Source organism: Trachinotus anak, unplaced genomic scaffold, assembly GCF_046630095.1.
Source record: "Trachinotus anak isolate AG129_WGS33_773 ecotype Australia unplaced genomic scaffold, CSIRO_AGI_Tana_v1 ptg000019l, whole genome shotgun sequence".
Taxonomy (NCBI): domain Eukaryota; kingdom Metazoa; phylum Chordata; class Actinopteri; order Carangiformes; family Carangidae; genus Trachinotus; species Trachinotus anak.
This window is the reverse complement of record NW_027273870.1, coordinates 23793339-23810526: the sequence shown is the minus strand read 5'-3', so window position 1 is coordinate 23810526 and position 17188 is coordinate 23793339. Positions and strand designations below refer to the sequence as shown.

Sequence of the window (17188 nt, the reverse complement as noted above, 5' to 3'; positions counted from 1 at the left end):
TTTTGTTACTTCTAAATGCACTCAAGCTTTAGTGTGGGTGTGAGTGACAAAATGTGCGAGCGTTGCAGAGTGAGAGACTACATCTATGAGCTCTCGTCCCTGTATTGGGAGATAGAGAGCAGGGTGTAAAGAGGGACTTAAAGCGGGGGATAAGAAACACAGACAAGTGCATCACTTCATCTAATGTCCCAATGGTGTCGCCTGTGACAACATAATCCCTGTGAGTGTACAATGTGTGCACACACACACACCGCAATCCCATTACAGATGAAGATGGAGATACGAAGAGCAAGAGGCAGAGACAGACAGATAGACCGATAAATACAGCAGATAGACAGACGGATAGATGGAGAATGAGAGGCAGAGAATGAGGGGGATGCTGTCCAGAATGGCGATAGATCACGTTTACAAACTGCAGGCTCCCCATGGCCCTTGAGCAGGGATTACAGACACAGCTCTCTCTTCCTCTATTTCCTATTCTCCTTGTCTCTTATCCCTTTGTCTCTCCTCCTCTTTAATGCTCTCTGCTGCCCTTCCTGCTTTCTCATCACCCTTCTTCTCCCCTTTCCTCGCCCCTCTCCTTCCCTCTCCTTCCCTTTAGCTAGTTGTGGGAGGGTAATAAGGATCTGCATGCAGCAGCTGTGAAGGTGCTGACAAACAGAAAAGTCTCAGATGGAACTGTCTCTCTGTGTGTCTGTGTGATTTATCTGACTTCACCTGAGTCTAGCAATACTGCAGAAGCTGGCGAGAGAGAGTGAGATGCGTGTGAATGAGGTTGTGTGTCTGTGTGCATGTTGTAGCACTATGCTTGTGTGTACGCGGTGTGTTCGCTGCTCACCTGTACTGAGTGAAGGGAGAGAGGTTTGGGATCTGCAGCGTGTCTGCATCTGGCTGGTTGTCTTTCTGGTACACAACTCTCCAAACCTCCTCCTTTCCATCCTCCTTTACAATCTGTTAAAGAGGGGTATGTGTGTAAGAAAACAGTTTCCCTTTTTGCTGTGTTTCAGGATTAGTGGGCACTAACACATGTACCTGTCCTTCTACAATCCATTGTGATATTGCAGTCTTCCCGTCAGGACCAGGGCGGAACCGAAGCGTTGCTGTCCGAGGGCTGATGTTGGAGATGACTAAGTTAGATGGTGCGCCAGGAAGTTCTACAGGTAGAGAACAGAAAGAATACAGCTTTACTCAAAGCTACAAAAAAAAAAACCCTTTGAGAATTTTGCCACTGCAGCTTGCCAGCTTGCCAACCGGTCACCATCATATTTTATGTGTATTCTTTCAGGCATATAAAATATTTACTGACCAAAATCTTTGGGATTGCTGCTTGCAATAATGCTGTTAATGAAAAGGAAAAAAACTGCATTATTGATGTTTCAATAGAAAGTTACGAATTCTTGGAAATACAAAAAACACCTGTTTGCTGGTGCAGCAGCAAACAGGTGTTTGCAAAGACCAGTGTTTGTTTTCAAGGCGAAAAGAACAGAAGCATCACAGTGTGTTCATTTCTTTTGATCCATCTTCTTGAAATGATTCACCAAACAAATACTACTTTAATAAAGAGACTTTCTGTGAATGGATAAAAATATGTACAATGCCAGAACTGACAAAAATGTTGTCAGAACTGCTACATGGCTCAGGATATATACTCACAACAACACTAATAACAGGCCAATAATGACTTCAGTACAAAAAAAATAATATAGGAAAATAAAATGTTGGTCACAGAAAAAAAGTGAATTTTACTAAAGCCCAGGCGCTTATGCTACATCTGCATGTCTCTCTCTGTAAGCAATTTATTTCATATTCCTGAGGTCAACAATAGAATGCAGAGAGATAAATCTTTACACCAGTGGAGGCAAGAGGTGAATTAAATGCACTGTTCACTAAAGTCCATTTAAGGCCTATAAATGTCTGAGTAGGCTGCAAGCCTCATAAATTATGTTGGACCCATTTTTATTCTAACGTTGTTCCATCTCTACAGGAGTAACAGGAAACCGGCAATGTTGCTGACCAGTCGTGTCCGTCTGATCAATCAATATGTACACTTCATCACTTAGTCCAAATTCCTATCACATGTACCATAACCTGTAAACCTGAAGTATGAGCACAGTCTCAGACCTGATGAAATCTAGCTCATGTAACAAAGTATCTCCAATTTTTTTTTTCAAGTAATTTTTTCAGTATTTGTAAACCTTAATTTATAGATCATATTTTCATATCACATATCATATATTAAGTCTAATGTAACTGTGTATCTTTCAATTTCTTTCCTTCACAAAGAATTTTTGTGAAAATAACACAAAATAATTAGATACTAACTGGTACACGCTTGGCAATTAAAACAGGACAGTATCAAATTTGGAGGAAATAATAATTGAAAATCAACTAATTCAGCTTCCATTATCTGACAACAGAACCACTGATGTAGCCCAAGTTTGTTTGTGGGCATGTGCTGCCTAGTGTGAGCAGTAGCTTGTGGCTAATAACTGAAAACTGCAATGAATTTTGTCAACAAGCAACTGCTATTTGTGGTGAGTTGTTTATTTTTTCGTTAATCTGGAATGAATCATAGAAGAATAATATGTTTTGTATGCACACTCCAAAATATTTTAATGAAAGATTTACACCTCCACCTTTCCTATGCCACACACAGTTCATAGCTGGCTCTGAATTGGCTTCTTCACTGACAGCTGTTGAATTGAATTGGCGCTGGTCTGGCAGGGGGGACATGCGACAACTGCTCTGGAGATGCAGGCTGAAATCCTCTCGTCGTTATGTTTCTCAGTTTTTTTTAATCAAGTCCCATCAAATTAAATATATGACAGCTTGTTTCTGTTCAGGAGATTTACATAATCAAATATTCGTCACATTCCACTTTGCTCTAAATTGTCTCATTCAATCACAACAAAACTGAGCACTTCAGACCCACTTTTCAGCCACTTCTCTTCACTGTGTTTGGTTAATACCAGGTATCTCTGCTGTAATCCATCCAGCTCTGCTGCAGCATCACAAGCAACATATTTGCTGAAAGTGGCAGAACACAGATCTGTAAAGCCCATGTGCTGAATCCAACGCCGTGAGTAGAGCAGGGCGCATCAGACAGATTTTGGAGAATTTCTGAGTGGATTTTTTATTGTAACAGGACTATATAACATGACAGGGACCAACTACTATGGAAACAAGGCAATATTTATTCTGGATCCAGCCAAGTACATGTGCGCAACAAAAGACAAATTATAGCTATCAGTACCATTGCTCTGTAAGTGCATGCAGCAAACTTGTAAGGGTTATAATGTGGAAATGTTGATATCAGCTGCCTTGCTCCGATGAATGACAAAATTCTCTCAACTCCATGAATACATGAATAAATAAACAAGACAAGAATCTATGCTCGGTGGATCTCTCTCTCTCCCTCTCTCTCCCACTCTCTCTGCTCATTCTTTAGTTCTTTTTCCTAATCTTCAGTCTTCCGTCTTTCCTTCAGTCTTTTGCTTTCATGAATTAATGAATAACCTCTGAATCTAAAAACTGTCTGTATCCATCTTGCTTTCACTTTTTCTGCTTTTATTCATAAATTAGTAATCAGAAAATGTTAGGACAAAAATCCTGCTGGATGAGGCAGTTTTTTCTTCCATTCTCCTCCACTTCCTCTCTGCCTCTCAGTCCATTTCTGAGAGACTTCGGTCTTCTGTTCTTCAGAGATTGCATATTTTTGTGTTCCCTGTTCTTCCCTCATTATGTTTCTCTATCAGTTCTCCCTTCTTCAGTACTGGTCTTTGATTGTCTCTTGCCCTCTCTCTCTATCCCATCGCTGAATTCACCCATTCTGCCATTTGCAGTTAATCAGCACTAATAATGATTGCAACTTGGCATTAGTCCAGTCATACAAACTAATCATGCACACACAAGCGTGGTGTGCACATGGTATATACACACACACAAATAAACTGCACACTAAAACGCTCTCTAAGATGCTGTAAATGACTAACTCTTGTGTGTGGCTGTGTGTGTGTGTGTGTGTGTGTGTGTGTGTGTGTGTGTGTGTGTTGGTTGGTTGGTTGGTTGTGGGGGTGATGATTCATGGATGCACAGTAACAGCCACTTATCAGCCGGAGGAAAGACAATGGCATCGTAAGAGCTCATCAGTCATATTTACCCTGCCACACACACACACACGTACACACGAGCGAATATCTCTTTTTTTTTTTTTTTTAACCATCACTGTCGCCGGCTTCAGTGTATATGTGTGGGTGCTTGCTTGTGTGTACTTATTGTACCTGGTGGGACCCCAGTGGAGATTGTGGAGGACGTGACCACGCCCCGTCCTGCAGCAGTGAGCGCTGCCACCTTTAGTGTGTACACGGTGGTGGAGGTGAGGCCGGTCAGCTGGTACTGCAGGGTGGAGTTGGAGAGAGACCGTTCCTCACGACTCGACTCTATGTCAGACACTTCCCACCACAACACGTAGCCTGCGGGGAGTAGCGCACACGCTGGGTTAATAAACGGGTATACAGACATGAGCAGACATGTATGCACACAGACACACATGTGCAAGCACACACTCTTACACATAATGAGGGGTACAGAGCCAAAAAGGAGGGAGAGAGTGCGGGAGGGGTAACTACAGTCAAAATCCCTATCTGTCCCTTTGCATCTTCACAGTCATGCATCACACTCCACTACCTTCAAACATGTGTGTGTGTGTGTGTGTGTGTGTGTGTGTGTGGCCACTTGTGTGTAAAGCCCTGGAGAGACTGAATGGTCCCTCATCTGTCTCCCTGCTTACCAGGTGCTGGATGAAAAGCAGGTTGAGGAGAAAAGAGTAAGTGTGCAAGGTGACCTTGATTGAATAACCATTTTCCCACTCCTGAGTGTGTAAGCTGACTGTGAAGGCACTGCAGCCTGATGCTGTTAGACTGTGATCTTGTTGTGTAGGTGCCTGATGATGTCAACACACAGACACACACTCATACACGCACACACGCAATGTGGGTCAATCGCTTAATTCACAGCAGCTTGTCGTATTCACCAACACCGTTTTGTAACAGAGCCATGGAGGAGTGAAGGCAAAATGAACTGGGGGAGGGAGGGGAGGAGGAAGTTGGTGGTGGTAGTTGGGGGGGGGGGGGTACCCTGAGCTCTGTGATGCGCCATAGAAATAACGCCCTGGGTGTTGGGAGGCATGGGATGAGGGCATGTTGGAGATAATGTGAGAAGGCAAGCTGCAGAGAGAAGGGATTAGCTGATGATGAATCAGTTGTACACAAACACAGTGTAAGAGACATGGGCATGTCTGTGGAAGCCAGACAGGAAAATGAGCAACTAACGGGAGAATACTAAAGAAACTGTGGGAGTTTATGGTTCCTCCCTCACTGCTGCTTGCCTCAAGGGGATGCTTTTCACTTTTTTTAATTTTAATTAGTCACTCTTCACTCTATATTTGTCCACCTGAGAAGAATACATTTTAATTGGAAACAGTGGGCATATTATCTCTATTTATTGTGTGTTTTACTTTCAGGCAAGAACACACTCAGTCAACCTAATTTGAGATGCTCTCATCACAGCTCTTAATGGGACTGAAAATAACACTGAGCAGTAGAAGTTTCTTGATGATGGAGGGAAGATGGAGGCGGTGGAGGAAATCTGTGGCTGTTTATAGTTTCGGGAAACTCTTACCAATAATGATGCCATTTCTGTCTTCAGGCTCAGCCCAGCTGACTCTGAGTGACGTGTCCAAGATTTCAGTGAAACTCAGGTGACGAACGGGTCCAGGTGCTGAAAAAGAAAAGAATAAGTTAAGAAAACACATATATACATAAGATAATATTGGTTATATTTAGTAATTAAAGTGTGCACAAAGTGTTTCCAAACCGTAATCTTCAGAAAAACAAACATCTCTCAGCCTATGCTCTTCAGCTTCACACACCACCTCCTAATCACATCTGCAATGACCACCACACACACGCACATGCACGTGAGCGTGCGTGTGCGCGTGCATGCATACATGTACACACGCACACACACACATATACATAGAGGTGCATGCCTGCCTGTCGTTTCTCATTTCATCCATGGCTCTCTAACCCCTCTCCCTGCAGAGCGATTAAGCTATTCATCTGAGACATTCAATAACACACACACACGCACACGCACACACACGCACGCACACACGCACACGCACGCACACACACACTCTCTTTCTCTGTCTTACCTTACCAACGGTGGACTGATGCTAACCAAGTGTGAGCCACTATTTCTACTCATTTTTTTAAAAAAAAGAAAAGAAATACATTTTTAATGTCAGGTCTTCCTTCATATTATTACTGCTAAACTGTTTTTGTAATTTTCTTTTAAAATTTGACAAGATAGGACTTGAAAATTAATATAACACACTGCTGAGTGCACCGGGAGCTTTCAGTCTTCACTTTGTGTTGGACTTGAACCCTAAGGATTGAAAGGATTGAGAGACATCTCAGCTTCACTTCTTAGATTCCTTAAGTCTTTCATCTTGATGTTGGACAAAATTAACCAAGGGTTGAACCCACCGTAAGCCACCAGTGGTGCAGTATCTGGTTCAAATCCTGCCCCTTGTTGGTATCTTGGGCATCAGAACCAATCCCACTGAAGCCAGAGTCATTATAACTTCTCTGCTGTTTCCAGAGGGCAGAAGCAGGTGGTTTATGTCATGGAAAACCACAAGTGGCTCACAGAGTTTTGAGAGATATAGTCACAAAGTATTATTTTAATATTTAGTATCTGACACTGCATTGGCCCTGCAGTCAAGCAGTCATATGTAGTTTGGCACTGTCTTACAAAAAGATAACAAAAATAGTGTTTGAGGACACTGGTTCATTCAGTCTATAGTTTGTTAAATTGTTGCCTTCTAGTCTAAAAGCTTGCCTGGGGCTGCAAACCACTCACAGTGTGGAGGGCTGTGGAAAAACAATACTTGAATGAGTCATTAAAGTCCCTGTTCCAGCCTGCAGAGGCAGTATGAACTGTAACTGTAACAACCCTCTGCTGAAATTAAAATAAATTAAAAATAAGAGTTTTAGGTATAATAATAGCATGATCTGTAGAATGACCAATAGTGGACCTTCACAATGCCCCCTGCTGGCTCACTGATCCACTGTTGGTGTGTAATGACTGGAAAGTCCACCAGTGAAAAGTTACACGCACATGCACATATACACACACACACACACACACACACACACACACACACACACACACACACACACACACACACACACACACAAAAAGCTATCGTCAAGCAAGAATTACACCCACCGTTAACCCCGCAACACACCCAGCACCCAATCAATACTTGTCCACGGCTGTGTGCGCATCTGGGAGTGTGTACGCATGTGATGTGTCTTTGTGTGTGTCTACACTTGGCTTCTAATATCCCCTTCCCACTCGATAATTGCTGGTTGGTAATAATTGCTTGTCTGTCTGCCTATAGGCTATTGTGTTTCTTTGACGGTGTGACTGTGTGCATGTGTACAAGCAACTAGGAGTGGCCAGTATTATATTTATCCATGGAACAGGAGGCTATAAATGCCAGTATGCCTGAAAACATATGAATCAATTCCTTTTAAAAAGACACAGTGGGGGAGAAATAAAGAAGGGGGGAAACCAAGAACAAAAAGATTAGAGAGGAGAGAAAGTAAAGTAAGAGCCTAAGAGAGAACAGGGGCTGTTGGAGTGTAGATATTGTGTACACAGCTGTGTATCATAGTGATAGAAACAGCTGGACTGAACACAGAGCAAGTCAATACACTTTCATTATTATTCATAGGAAAGGCTGATAGAGTGTACTTTGTGTTTTCTTCTGGCTTTATTCAAATTGAAGTGTGTGTGTGTACGTCTGTGTATGTGTGTGTGTTTAACTCACTGTCCTCATGTGTCTGCAGCAGGGTGGGTTGGCTGCGAGGGCCGTCTCCAGGTGTTGTGAAGCAGAGGGTGGAGCCGAAGTACCAGGTGAATTTCTTGAGTCCACTGACTAATCCTGTGTGGCGGGAACCTGGGTAGTCTGGGGTGATGGTGACTACAATAATGTCCTCTGGAGACTGCTCTGGCCAAACCAGCAGCTGTGTTGAATGAGAAAAAATGGTCATTGTTGACATCTAGGATACAAATAATATCTACTGAATCCAACAAGTCCGCACTGCACCTGCAATGTTCATCCCAGTTATTTTGTTTGTTGTATATTTCCCATATTTTTTTGACATTATTTTGACTCAACAGTATTAGCTTCAGGCTACTGAATCCAAATATTATTATTCAGACTGCATTTATGAGACAAAACTTACTGATAGAACAGTATGGAATATGGTGAATCTTTTCAAATTAGGCTGATACCCAAGGGCTTTTATCATTAAAGTTTAAAACCACCAAATGCTATTTACAAATTTGTTAGAGTGGCAAAACAATATTCATGTTTCACTCCAAGGAAAAGTTATCTGCATTCCAAACATATTAAAATTTAAACATTTATTTACGTATGAATGTAGCATTTAACAAGTTTCTGCCACCAGGCCATTATCAGTCATAACAGCATCTGAGGACAAACACTAAGTTTGATTATCAATCCAACTAAACGCCTAATAAAAGGTTAATTTGTCTCTATTGTGAGACTTGATTTGTATTTACAACTGCAGTAGTTTAGTTTGTGTTATTGCTTTAGCCACAAAAACAAACAATGAAGAGCATACACTTACATATTCACAATGAGAGATAAGCCGTGGGCAACGCTGTGATATGGTACCCATATTTATAGTATTTTTAAAAAATGACAAAAATGTGAACTTTGAGTTTTCATCAGAATTATGCAGTGCAGTGGGTTAGTGGTGCGTACAAACTTTGTTTACAGACCAACTTTATATGATAATAGTATAGAATAGAATTCAAAATGTCTTTTTAATGGTGAGTGTACATCAACATATATTTGTTATTTGTTATTGCTGCATTGCTGATAGGTGTGTGAAACAAAGCTGCTTTCTGCTTCAGTTTCCATCAGCTCCAAAAACTCTGACCTGTGTGCCTAATGCCTTACAATGTTCTTCCAGTTTATACTCTGCCTGTATATAGACTGCATGTAAAGACAGATGTAGCTTCCATGATTTCATCCATAGGTTTCTGAAGAGCGGTTTTGAAGCTTTGAGTGGGCTGCTCTGCCATCGCCATGTTGCCAGTACCAGACTCCACCAAACATCTGGCTAATTGAAAAAATGGGCAGTTGGGGTGTGTGGAGCTGCGACTTTGGTGAATGCCGGTTTGTGGCAAGAATACGCTCACCCACCTGTCACTCAAAGTGGAACACCCTCAGTAATGCAGAACTTTAAACCTGAATAAATCTTAAATGGGTGAGTTATATAAAAATTCACCCCACATACAGCTGTCATGAAGGGGGAAACTAGCTATAGAGTCCAAAACCATTTTATGTACCAGGCTGTGAACCTGTTTATTTCTGCTGTAAAGTTTAACATGGGAGTCAGCAGGGATTCACACACGTTTGGAGCCAGCCTCAGGTGGTCATTTGAGGAACTGCAGTTTTTGGCTTCATTTTTCAGCGGCTTGACCCAGCTCAGTGACTGATAACATTAACCAACACTGCTGATTAGGCAATAGGCTTGTTTTATGAGCAGTATGGCACAGATGTCATAAAGTGTGCAACCCACACCAGTAGAATTTTCTGTCCCTGTGCAGCATATATCCCTGTTACTACTGTATATGGGCAGCCTACAACTTTAAGCTTTAACCAAACCTTAACCAAACCCTCTGCTATAGAACAAAGTGAAAACAAGTGACTAAAACAGCTTCTTTAACTGTTAATACCCTGTTAATGCTACAGTTTATTTCATAAACTTCAAAATTAAAAGTAAACAAATAAACAAATAAAAATTAACATTATTTGTGTATTTGCAAAAGTACTTTGGGTATTTGCAAAAGTACTACTACTACTGAAATAGGGTGCATTGAGTAGTGGTTGTACATTCTGCCATGAACACTATCTCACCATGTGAACAATTTAATAGATGCAAGAATGACAGACAGGTGTAGAGTACACCTGTCAGTGATGATGAAATAAGTGTCAAACATCTCAATTTATGGGTCGCTATAGATTAAACACTCGAGTGCTTATTACAGCATACACACACACACACACACTCACACAGAGGGAGTAGCAAATGAAAGGAGGAAAGTTATTTATTTACTGTTTATTCAGTCAATATGCATGACGATAGATCACCATGCTGGGCCTTGTGGGTTGTAGCAGCACAGCCACCCCTATATAGCTCACTTTGAATAAAACCATGGGATAAGGATGTTGTCAAATTAAAAAAATGAATCCTTAGGATTAATAAAGTAAATGCTGCTCCATTATACACACTGCTTTATATTATCCCCACAATCTGCAATAGGAACCAATCAACCAATCGAATACACTCACGCCCTGCTATTAGGAAAAAGCTGGTGTTACCCAGATACGGCTGCTTTTCTCTCTGCCTAAAGGGTGCTGCACTGCACCCAGTCTGTCATGGTAAAATAAGGTTTTCTATTGTAATTTATTATCAGCACAGTACAGTTTGGGTGCAGTGAAAGAGTGCTGATCTGGCACCCTCAAGCATCTGATGCTAGTCCACTTTTAAAGGGTGCTGGGAAGATTGGTTCTGCTGTTGCTATAGAAACGTGTGCATTCTGACCCAGATTGCAATCGGGACCCAAAGTATGCTGAAGAACACATATGGTACAGTGCTGTCCTTAGAAGAACTGGGCCCAGAGCAGGGACAGTACAACATTACAGCAAAAGTCACAGTTTGATCTCTCTGCTGGCACATGTGTTGCCTTAGGTCTGGGGAAAAATACTTTCTAAAGGTTTCCTTATACTGGGCTTCTGCATATGTTTTTGCTGCATAATTTACTGTAAATACATCTTAGATACAATCACTTGTATAGAAGATGAGTCTTTGAAATTCAGGCGAATTTGTTTAATGAAAAACTTCTGCTCTGTTCTTTGTTAATATGCTCTGAATAAACATTATTTATCACCGTCAACATGCATCGATAGATAACATTATTAGTTCTGCAATAACTCAAATCAGTGCCCTTTTACAACTCCTACTTGTAGAAAATTTCAAGTAAGTCTTATGATAGTGTCAAGGGCATGTAAATGGAAAACACAAAACTCACCAGTCTCTCACTCTGGCAATCAGTTTTGAGCTATATTATTAAGGGTATTGTATATAGTCACTGATCTGTGGGGGGATGAAATGAGATGAGGCTTTGCTTCATATCCTCTTTTAATTAATATCATTATCTACTGTCCTCTAACCAGCACAACACACCCAAAGACACACACCCACATGTGCCGCAGCTCTGAAAGGCTCCACTGATTTGGAGTGGTGGAGCCTGGTATACAGAGACAACATCACACAGCCACATCAAACAGATGGAAAACCATATAGTATTTATCAACCAACAAAGACACCAACATTCACACTCTCCAAAAACTCACAAACACACACACACACACACACACACACACACACACACACACACACACAGACACAGTGACGCACAGCAAGAATGTGATGTGATTTCTTTGTCATGTTAATCAATTCCTTAGGGGTTGGTTGCCACAACGAAGTGAAGAATAAATCACATACCAAAACTGGTACATACAGAATAGATCACTCCACTATTCAATCCTTCGCTCTAACCCTGCTCCCCATTATCCTGCTTGCAGCGTCTTTATTATTATCTCTTACTTTGCTCCAGTCCCAAGCTCCTATTTTCTCAACACCTTCTTTTTTTTCTCCATATTTAATCCTCTCTTTTCTCTATACTCATCACACTTGCCTTGGCTAAGTGCATAGGTAAACAGGAGCAAGGCAGTGCATCCTGGGACATGACCTTTGAGCTACAAGACCCATGAGTTTTTTTCACAAAATTTACTCACACTCACACACAGGCAAAGCATGCAGGTGGTAAACTGTTAAACTGATGAGTAAAATGTGTAGACAAGTCTATTTTGTATATTCTGATGTAATGTTTTTTTTACAGACTGTTTTTTTGGAGTCAGCTTAAAATTATCCATGGATTGGAGATCTAGGACTTTTGATTTTAATACTTGGCCAGGTGTTCAAAATAAGCATTTTGTCTTAAAAATAATATATCAGATGTTGCATTAACTTACACAGATTTTCCTATATATCACCAACTAACTTAGAATTGAAGGAATGTACCTTCTCATGCAAAATACAGATGAGAGATTACACATATGAAATAAAAATTCACATACAATTATTATTGTTATTGTTATCATTATTATTATCATTATTATTAAGAACACAATAATAATGTTTAAACACTCAGTTTTTAATGTAAGTCGTCTTATAACAGTCACACTCATCCAGAGGCTTACCTTGTATCCCTGGTTGATGCCATTAATAAACTGCTGAGGTGGAGGGTTCCATGTGAAGCGGATGGTGGTCGAGTTGATAGCTATAACTTCCACTTCCTGCGGAGGTGCCGTGGGAACTTAACACAGATAAGCATAGACATAATATTTAGTTGCAATGGGTCCAATAACAGGAGGAAGAGGAAGAGGAGCAGTGCTTAGATACACTGGAAAAACATACAGTAATAGTGCCCTGAGTGGTCTTGGAGCTCTAACCTGCAGAAATAAACAGCCTTCTGTTATGGCTTTACTTTTTCAAGAAGTAGTGGTTTTAAACATCTCACACAGCACCATATTCCAATATTTCATTTTGAGATCGAGTTCATTTTTTAATTAAAATATTCTGCTAAGCTTGCAAAAGCTAAATGCCAAACCTACCCTTCTATTCTTTGCTGCAAAATGACCTAATTTCTCAATAAGATTCACCCCTTCTATTGTATTTTGCATTTATGTGTTTTGCATATTATTACTTTAGGAGTGAGATTAGGGCACTGACCCATTGGAGACAGATTCTGAAAAATGATGGTTCATGAAGAAAATGATGAATTAAATCTATTGCGCCTTTCAGTCGGTGACCTCAAAAGGCCAGACAGTGGCCAAAGAAAGTTAGATTCACTCACTGGAATTGTTGGTTCAGTCCTGCAGCCACATTATTCTCCTAACCAAGCACCTCTGTCAACCTTTATTACCCATTTGATGTCCCTGTATAGTACATCATGATTTATTGATTGAAAAATACAATGTATTACAAGAATGATGACATTTGATCTATATTAATGCTTAACTTACAGCAAACACTCAAACAATTTAGTATTGCACTCCCATTGAGTTGGAGAACTCACAAGAGACAGACTTAAAAACATCAGACAAAATGAAAGCAGCAGAGACCAGAAAATCCTGGTTATTAGTTGTAAATATGATCCAAAATCTCCAAAACTGCCGAATCCTGCTATTTCCCACCTGAAGATAGTCTTTCATTCAGAACTCAATACCTTCTAATTACTACGGCTTACAAAAGCACACACCTCCGCTTTTTAATGTAGGCTTTCTGACTGAAATAACTCTGGTGATGTCACAATGACATCATCAGGGTTATTTTTTCAACTTATGGAAATCCCCCTCCGGAGCAACTGCATAGTACTCAAAGCGGAGACAGGTAAACTGAACATCATGTGTAAAATCACATGATGTGGCCCTTTAACGTACATACTGTATCTATATTTGTCCATGGAAAAAACATGTACTTGCTATTGTTTTAGAACTGTGGCATTAATAGTACACACTACTTCCACTTCTACACCACTTTACACAGATAAAAAAAACCTTTCACATCATCCATGTTGCTAAAAATCTTTGAGAAACTAGGACTTTCTGTGTTTAAATTTGAATCTCAGTACAAAGATTCAACAATAAAAAGTTCAATATAAGAATTTTCAGTCAAACCAAACCAGAATAGTAATAATTTGCAAAGTCTTTCTGAAGTGTATATAAAGTGTGTACAAGGCATTCATCATTCACCAGAGGCAGGGTGTTGAGAGATATGATGGTAAATGTCTAACAGGAGTTGTGGAATATACTGTCTATATTGTAGCACTTTTTCCTTTGAAAGGTAGTTTATTTGTTCAATTTGAAAAAACTTGGGGGGGTGGCAGTAGGTAAATATAGTAAACAAGGACTCAACGTGTAGTGTTTGGTTCTCAGCTAGAGACACATTTACTTCTTCCACTGCAAGACTGAACCATTGTCTCTTAAGTTGATATTTCTTATATAGGCTACCCCCTCTTTCTCAGTGTCTGTGCATGAATGTGTCTCTGCATGTCAATCTTTGCATGTTACATGGAATCTATCAGCTGGGCAGTGAAAGACGGAGGCTCGGTAATATCACTAGAGCCAGGGAGGAAAGAGAAGAGTGTAATTATGAAATATGTGTGTGTGCATGTGTTTGTCTGTGTGTGTGTGTGTGTGTGTGTGTTTGTGTGGTTGTGGGTGCATGTTATGGTGATTACCCTGTAAAGGGATTATGCTGATGCTAGAAAGCCACAGAGTGATGATGCACTGTTGCATGATGGGAGTGCCCTTTACATTTTATATTTGAGCCAGACGGGCTGGACGACACGCAGGGAGAGGAGAGTACAGAGAGTGGAAAGAGCAGAGACCAGAACGAAATCTAGTGAAAAATGGAAGGCGTGAGGTAGTGAGAGAAGGTGAATCAAGGCATGAGAAGACAGAGAGGGAGACGGAAGATTAATTGATATTAAAGATGCTCTCTCTCCCCCCTGCCATGCTGACTGTACTCCTGGGGAACGGCTTCTAACCCCTCTCAGCTCACAGCTACAGATAAAACACTAAACTCTGTCCTCTGGGGGAATCTTAGTATGCACATGTGGATATATGCGAGAAAGCTGAAAAAGAGCAATGTTATCAGCATCTAATGCTGAGTTCAACCACATACTGTCAGAGATAGTGAGAGAGAGAAAAGGTCCAATCCATCGCAGCCACTCCCATTAAACCACATTAGAATAATTAATGAGCCTAACTCCCTCTCATGAGTCTATAAACCTGTCCTGAACTCTTGTAATAATGACTGTGAGTTTTATGTGCACATGTGCGCGTGTGTGTAGTTCAGCCCATCTGTAATAATGATAATTTACTGTTGGAATAAAAGTCAGGAAGAAAAGAGCACATGTTTAAAGGAGATTTACCCCTACGACCACTTCCTCTCATCTACGTTTACAATCCTCACTGACATTCTTCCCTCTGTCACAACCACTTCTTTGATTTATGTTTGAAGAGTTTAAAGTGTGTTCCTCTGCGTGGTCATGTTTATTGAAATCAACACACAATTATATATCATATAATATATTTATAGTGCAGTATAGATATTTGTTCCCCATAAACTCTCCCCAGCTCATCCTGCAGCAACCCAAGGTGCTCCAGATGGCAGATGTAGTCCCTGCAGCATGTCCTGGGTCGGCCCTTGGGTCTCCTCCCAGATGGCTGATATGCCTTTGAGAGGTTGCCTCAGGGGTTATTCTGACACAAGTGTGGACTGCACCGACTAGCTCCTGTCAAAGATGAGCTCCTCATCCTATCACTGAAAGTGAAGTCTGCCAGCCTGTGGCTGGCCTCATTGTGGCTGCTTGTAACTGTGATCTCAGTTGTTTGATCACTACCCAGAAGAGTAAAAATAGGTGAGGATGGTCTGCCTAGTCACCAATACAACACTGTGCTATGATAGAAAGATTTTTGTGCACTGTGTACTTGCATCTAACTTTAATAAGAAATAATAACAAGTAACATGTCTCCCAATGGGTGTGACCAAGGTCTGGTATTTTCACAATCAGGAGTATGGGAAACTACTGCTGTCTGAAATGGCACAAAACAATTCCAGCCCCTGTATCATAACAACAAAGTAACATAATAAGTAGGAACATGGTGCAGGATTGCCCAGCTGTGAAGCTTTTTTGGTTCAGGATTGAAAGGCTGCAGGAGCATAGACAAGCTCCGGTTGGTCAATTAATTACTGCTGCAAAGTACATTGAAAGATAGTGCTGCTAAAATGTTCATGTAATAATAACCCGTGTTTGGTAATATGTGTGTATGCAAGGACTGATGATTGACATAATGTCTGAGAGTATCTTGGTACATTAGCTACACCCACCATGAATGAGAGATAAAAAATGTGTGTGTCATCTTTATTCCACTAAAACAGCTCTCCCAAGAGTCTAAAATGACATTTTAATGGCTGCGGATGTAGGTTTAGTTTCACTGGATCTTAGCGCAAAATTTGACACTGTCGAATTTTATTGCCGTATTTTAATCCACAGGTTGAGGCATCTAGTGGGCATTTTGGGAACTGCACTGGAGTGGCTTCCCTCTTACCTCACTGAGAACTCTCTCTCTCTGTGACTGTGTGAGAATTTTCATCAGATACTGCTCCTCTGACATGTGGTGTCCCTCAGGGGTCGGTCTTAGGACCCATTTTATTTTCCAAATACGTGCTTTTATCAGTGCTTTTAGCAACATCTCCTACCATTTATAAGCCAATGCTATTCAGTTGTCAGTCATGCTTCTCTCAAGAAATATAGTCAAACTTAGATCTATGGTGTCATTAAATGAAATGGAGATGTTAATCCAGATGTTATCTCATCAGGACTGGATTACTGTGACTTTCTTTTTACCTGTCTTAAGAAATCTTCCCCACAGTGCCTACAGACTGTCCAAAATGCTGCTGCCAGGCTTTTAACAAAATCAAACAGATGGTCACATATAACATCTCTGCACTGGCCTCCCATGAATTTTAAAATCCATTTAAAAATTTTATTTCTCACTTTTAGGCCAGGACCCAAAATATCAAATATCTCCTTCACCACCACTTGAGCACTTAGGTCCTCCACTCCGGGTCTTCTAGGCATACCACGAACACGCTTGAAGACCTTCCAGTCAACAGCTCCTAATCTCTGGAACAGTCTTCCACGGAGATCCCTGGACTCTTTTAAAAAGCAACTTAAAACCCATCTTTTCAGACAGGCTTTGAGGTAGCATGTAGTATTTTATGCCCTTAACTGGTGTCTTATATCTGTTTTCCACTTATCTGTTATATCGGGTGTTTTTACTTTTGCTTTTATTTGGTGTATTTTGATTTTAATTCTTTCATTTGATTTTTTGCTTTTGATTGTGAAGCACTTTGTCACTAGTGTTTGTGAAAAGGGCTACATG

At 40.7% G+C, this 17188-nt stretch overlaps 1 protein-coding gene across 5 annotated transcripts in view; it reads right to left on the bottom strand.

The window, feature by feature from the left end:
* The window catches only part of sdk1b (sidekick cell adhesion molecule 1b), a 231808-nt gene that overhangs the window by 39460 nt on the left and 175160 nt on the right, over nucleotides 1-17188 (bottom strand). For all 5 annotated transcript variants that reach the window (XM_071505374.1, XM_071505372.1, XM_071505373.1 and 2 more), the window contains 6 exons: nucleotides 12434-12549; nucleotides 7901-8096; nucleotides 5680-5778; nucleotides 4281-4472; nucleotides 1033-1154; nucleotides 839-951 (listed from right to left, as the gene is read on the bottom strand). In XM_071505374.1, coding sequence (XP_071361475.1) covers nucleotides 839-951; nucleotides 1033-1154; nucleotides 4281-4472; nucleotides 5680-5778; nucleotides 7901-8096; nucleotides 12434-12549 — 838 coding nt within the window. The remainder of the gene's footprint in view (nucleotides 1-838; nucleotides 952-1032; nucleotides 1155-4280; nucleotides 4473-5679; nucleotides 5779-7900; nucleotides 8097-12433; nucleotides 12550-17188) is intronic.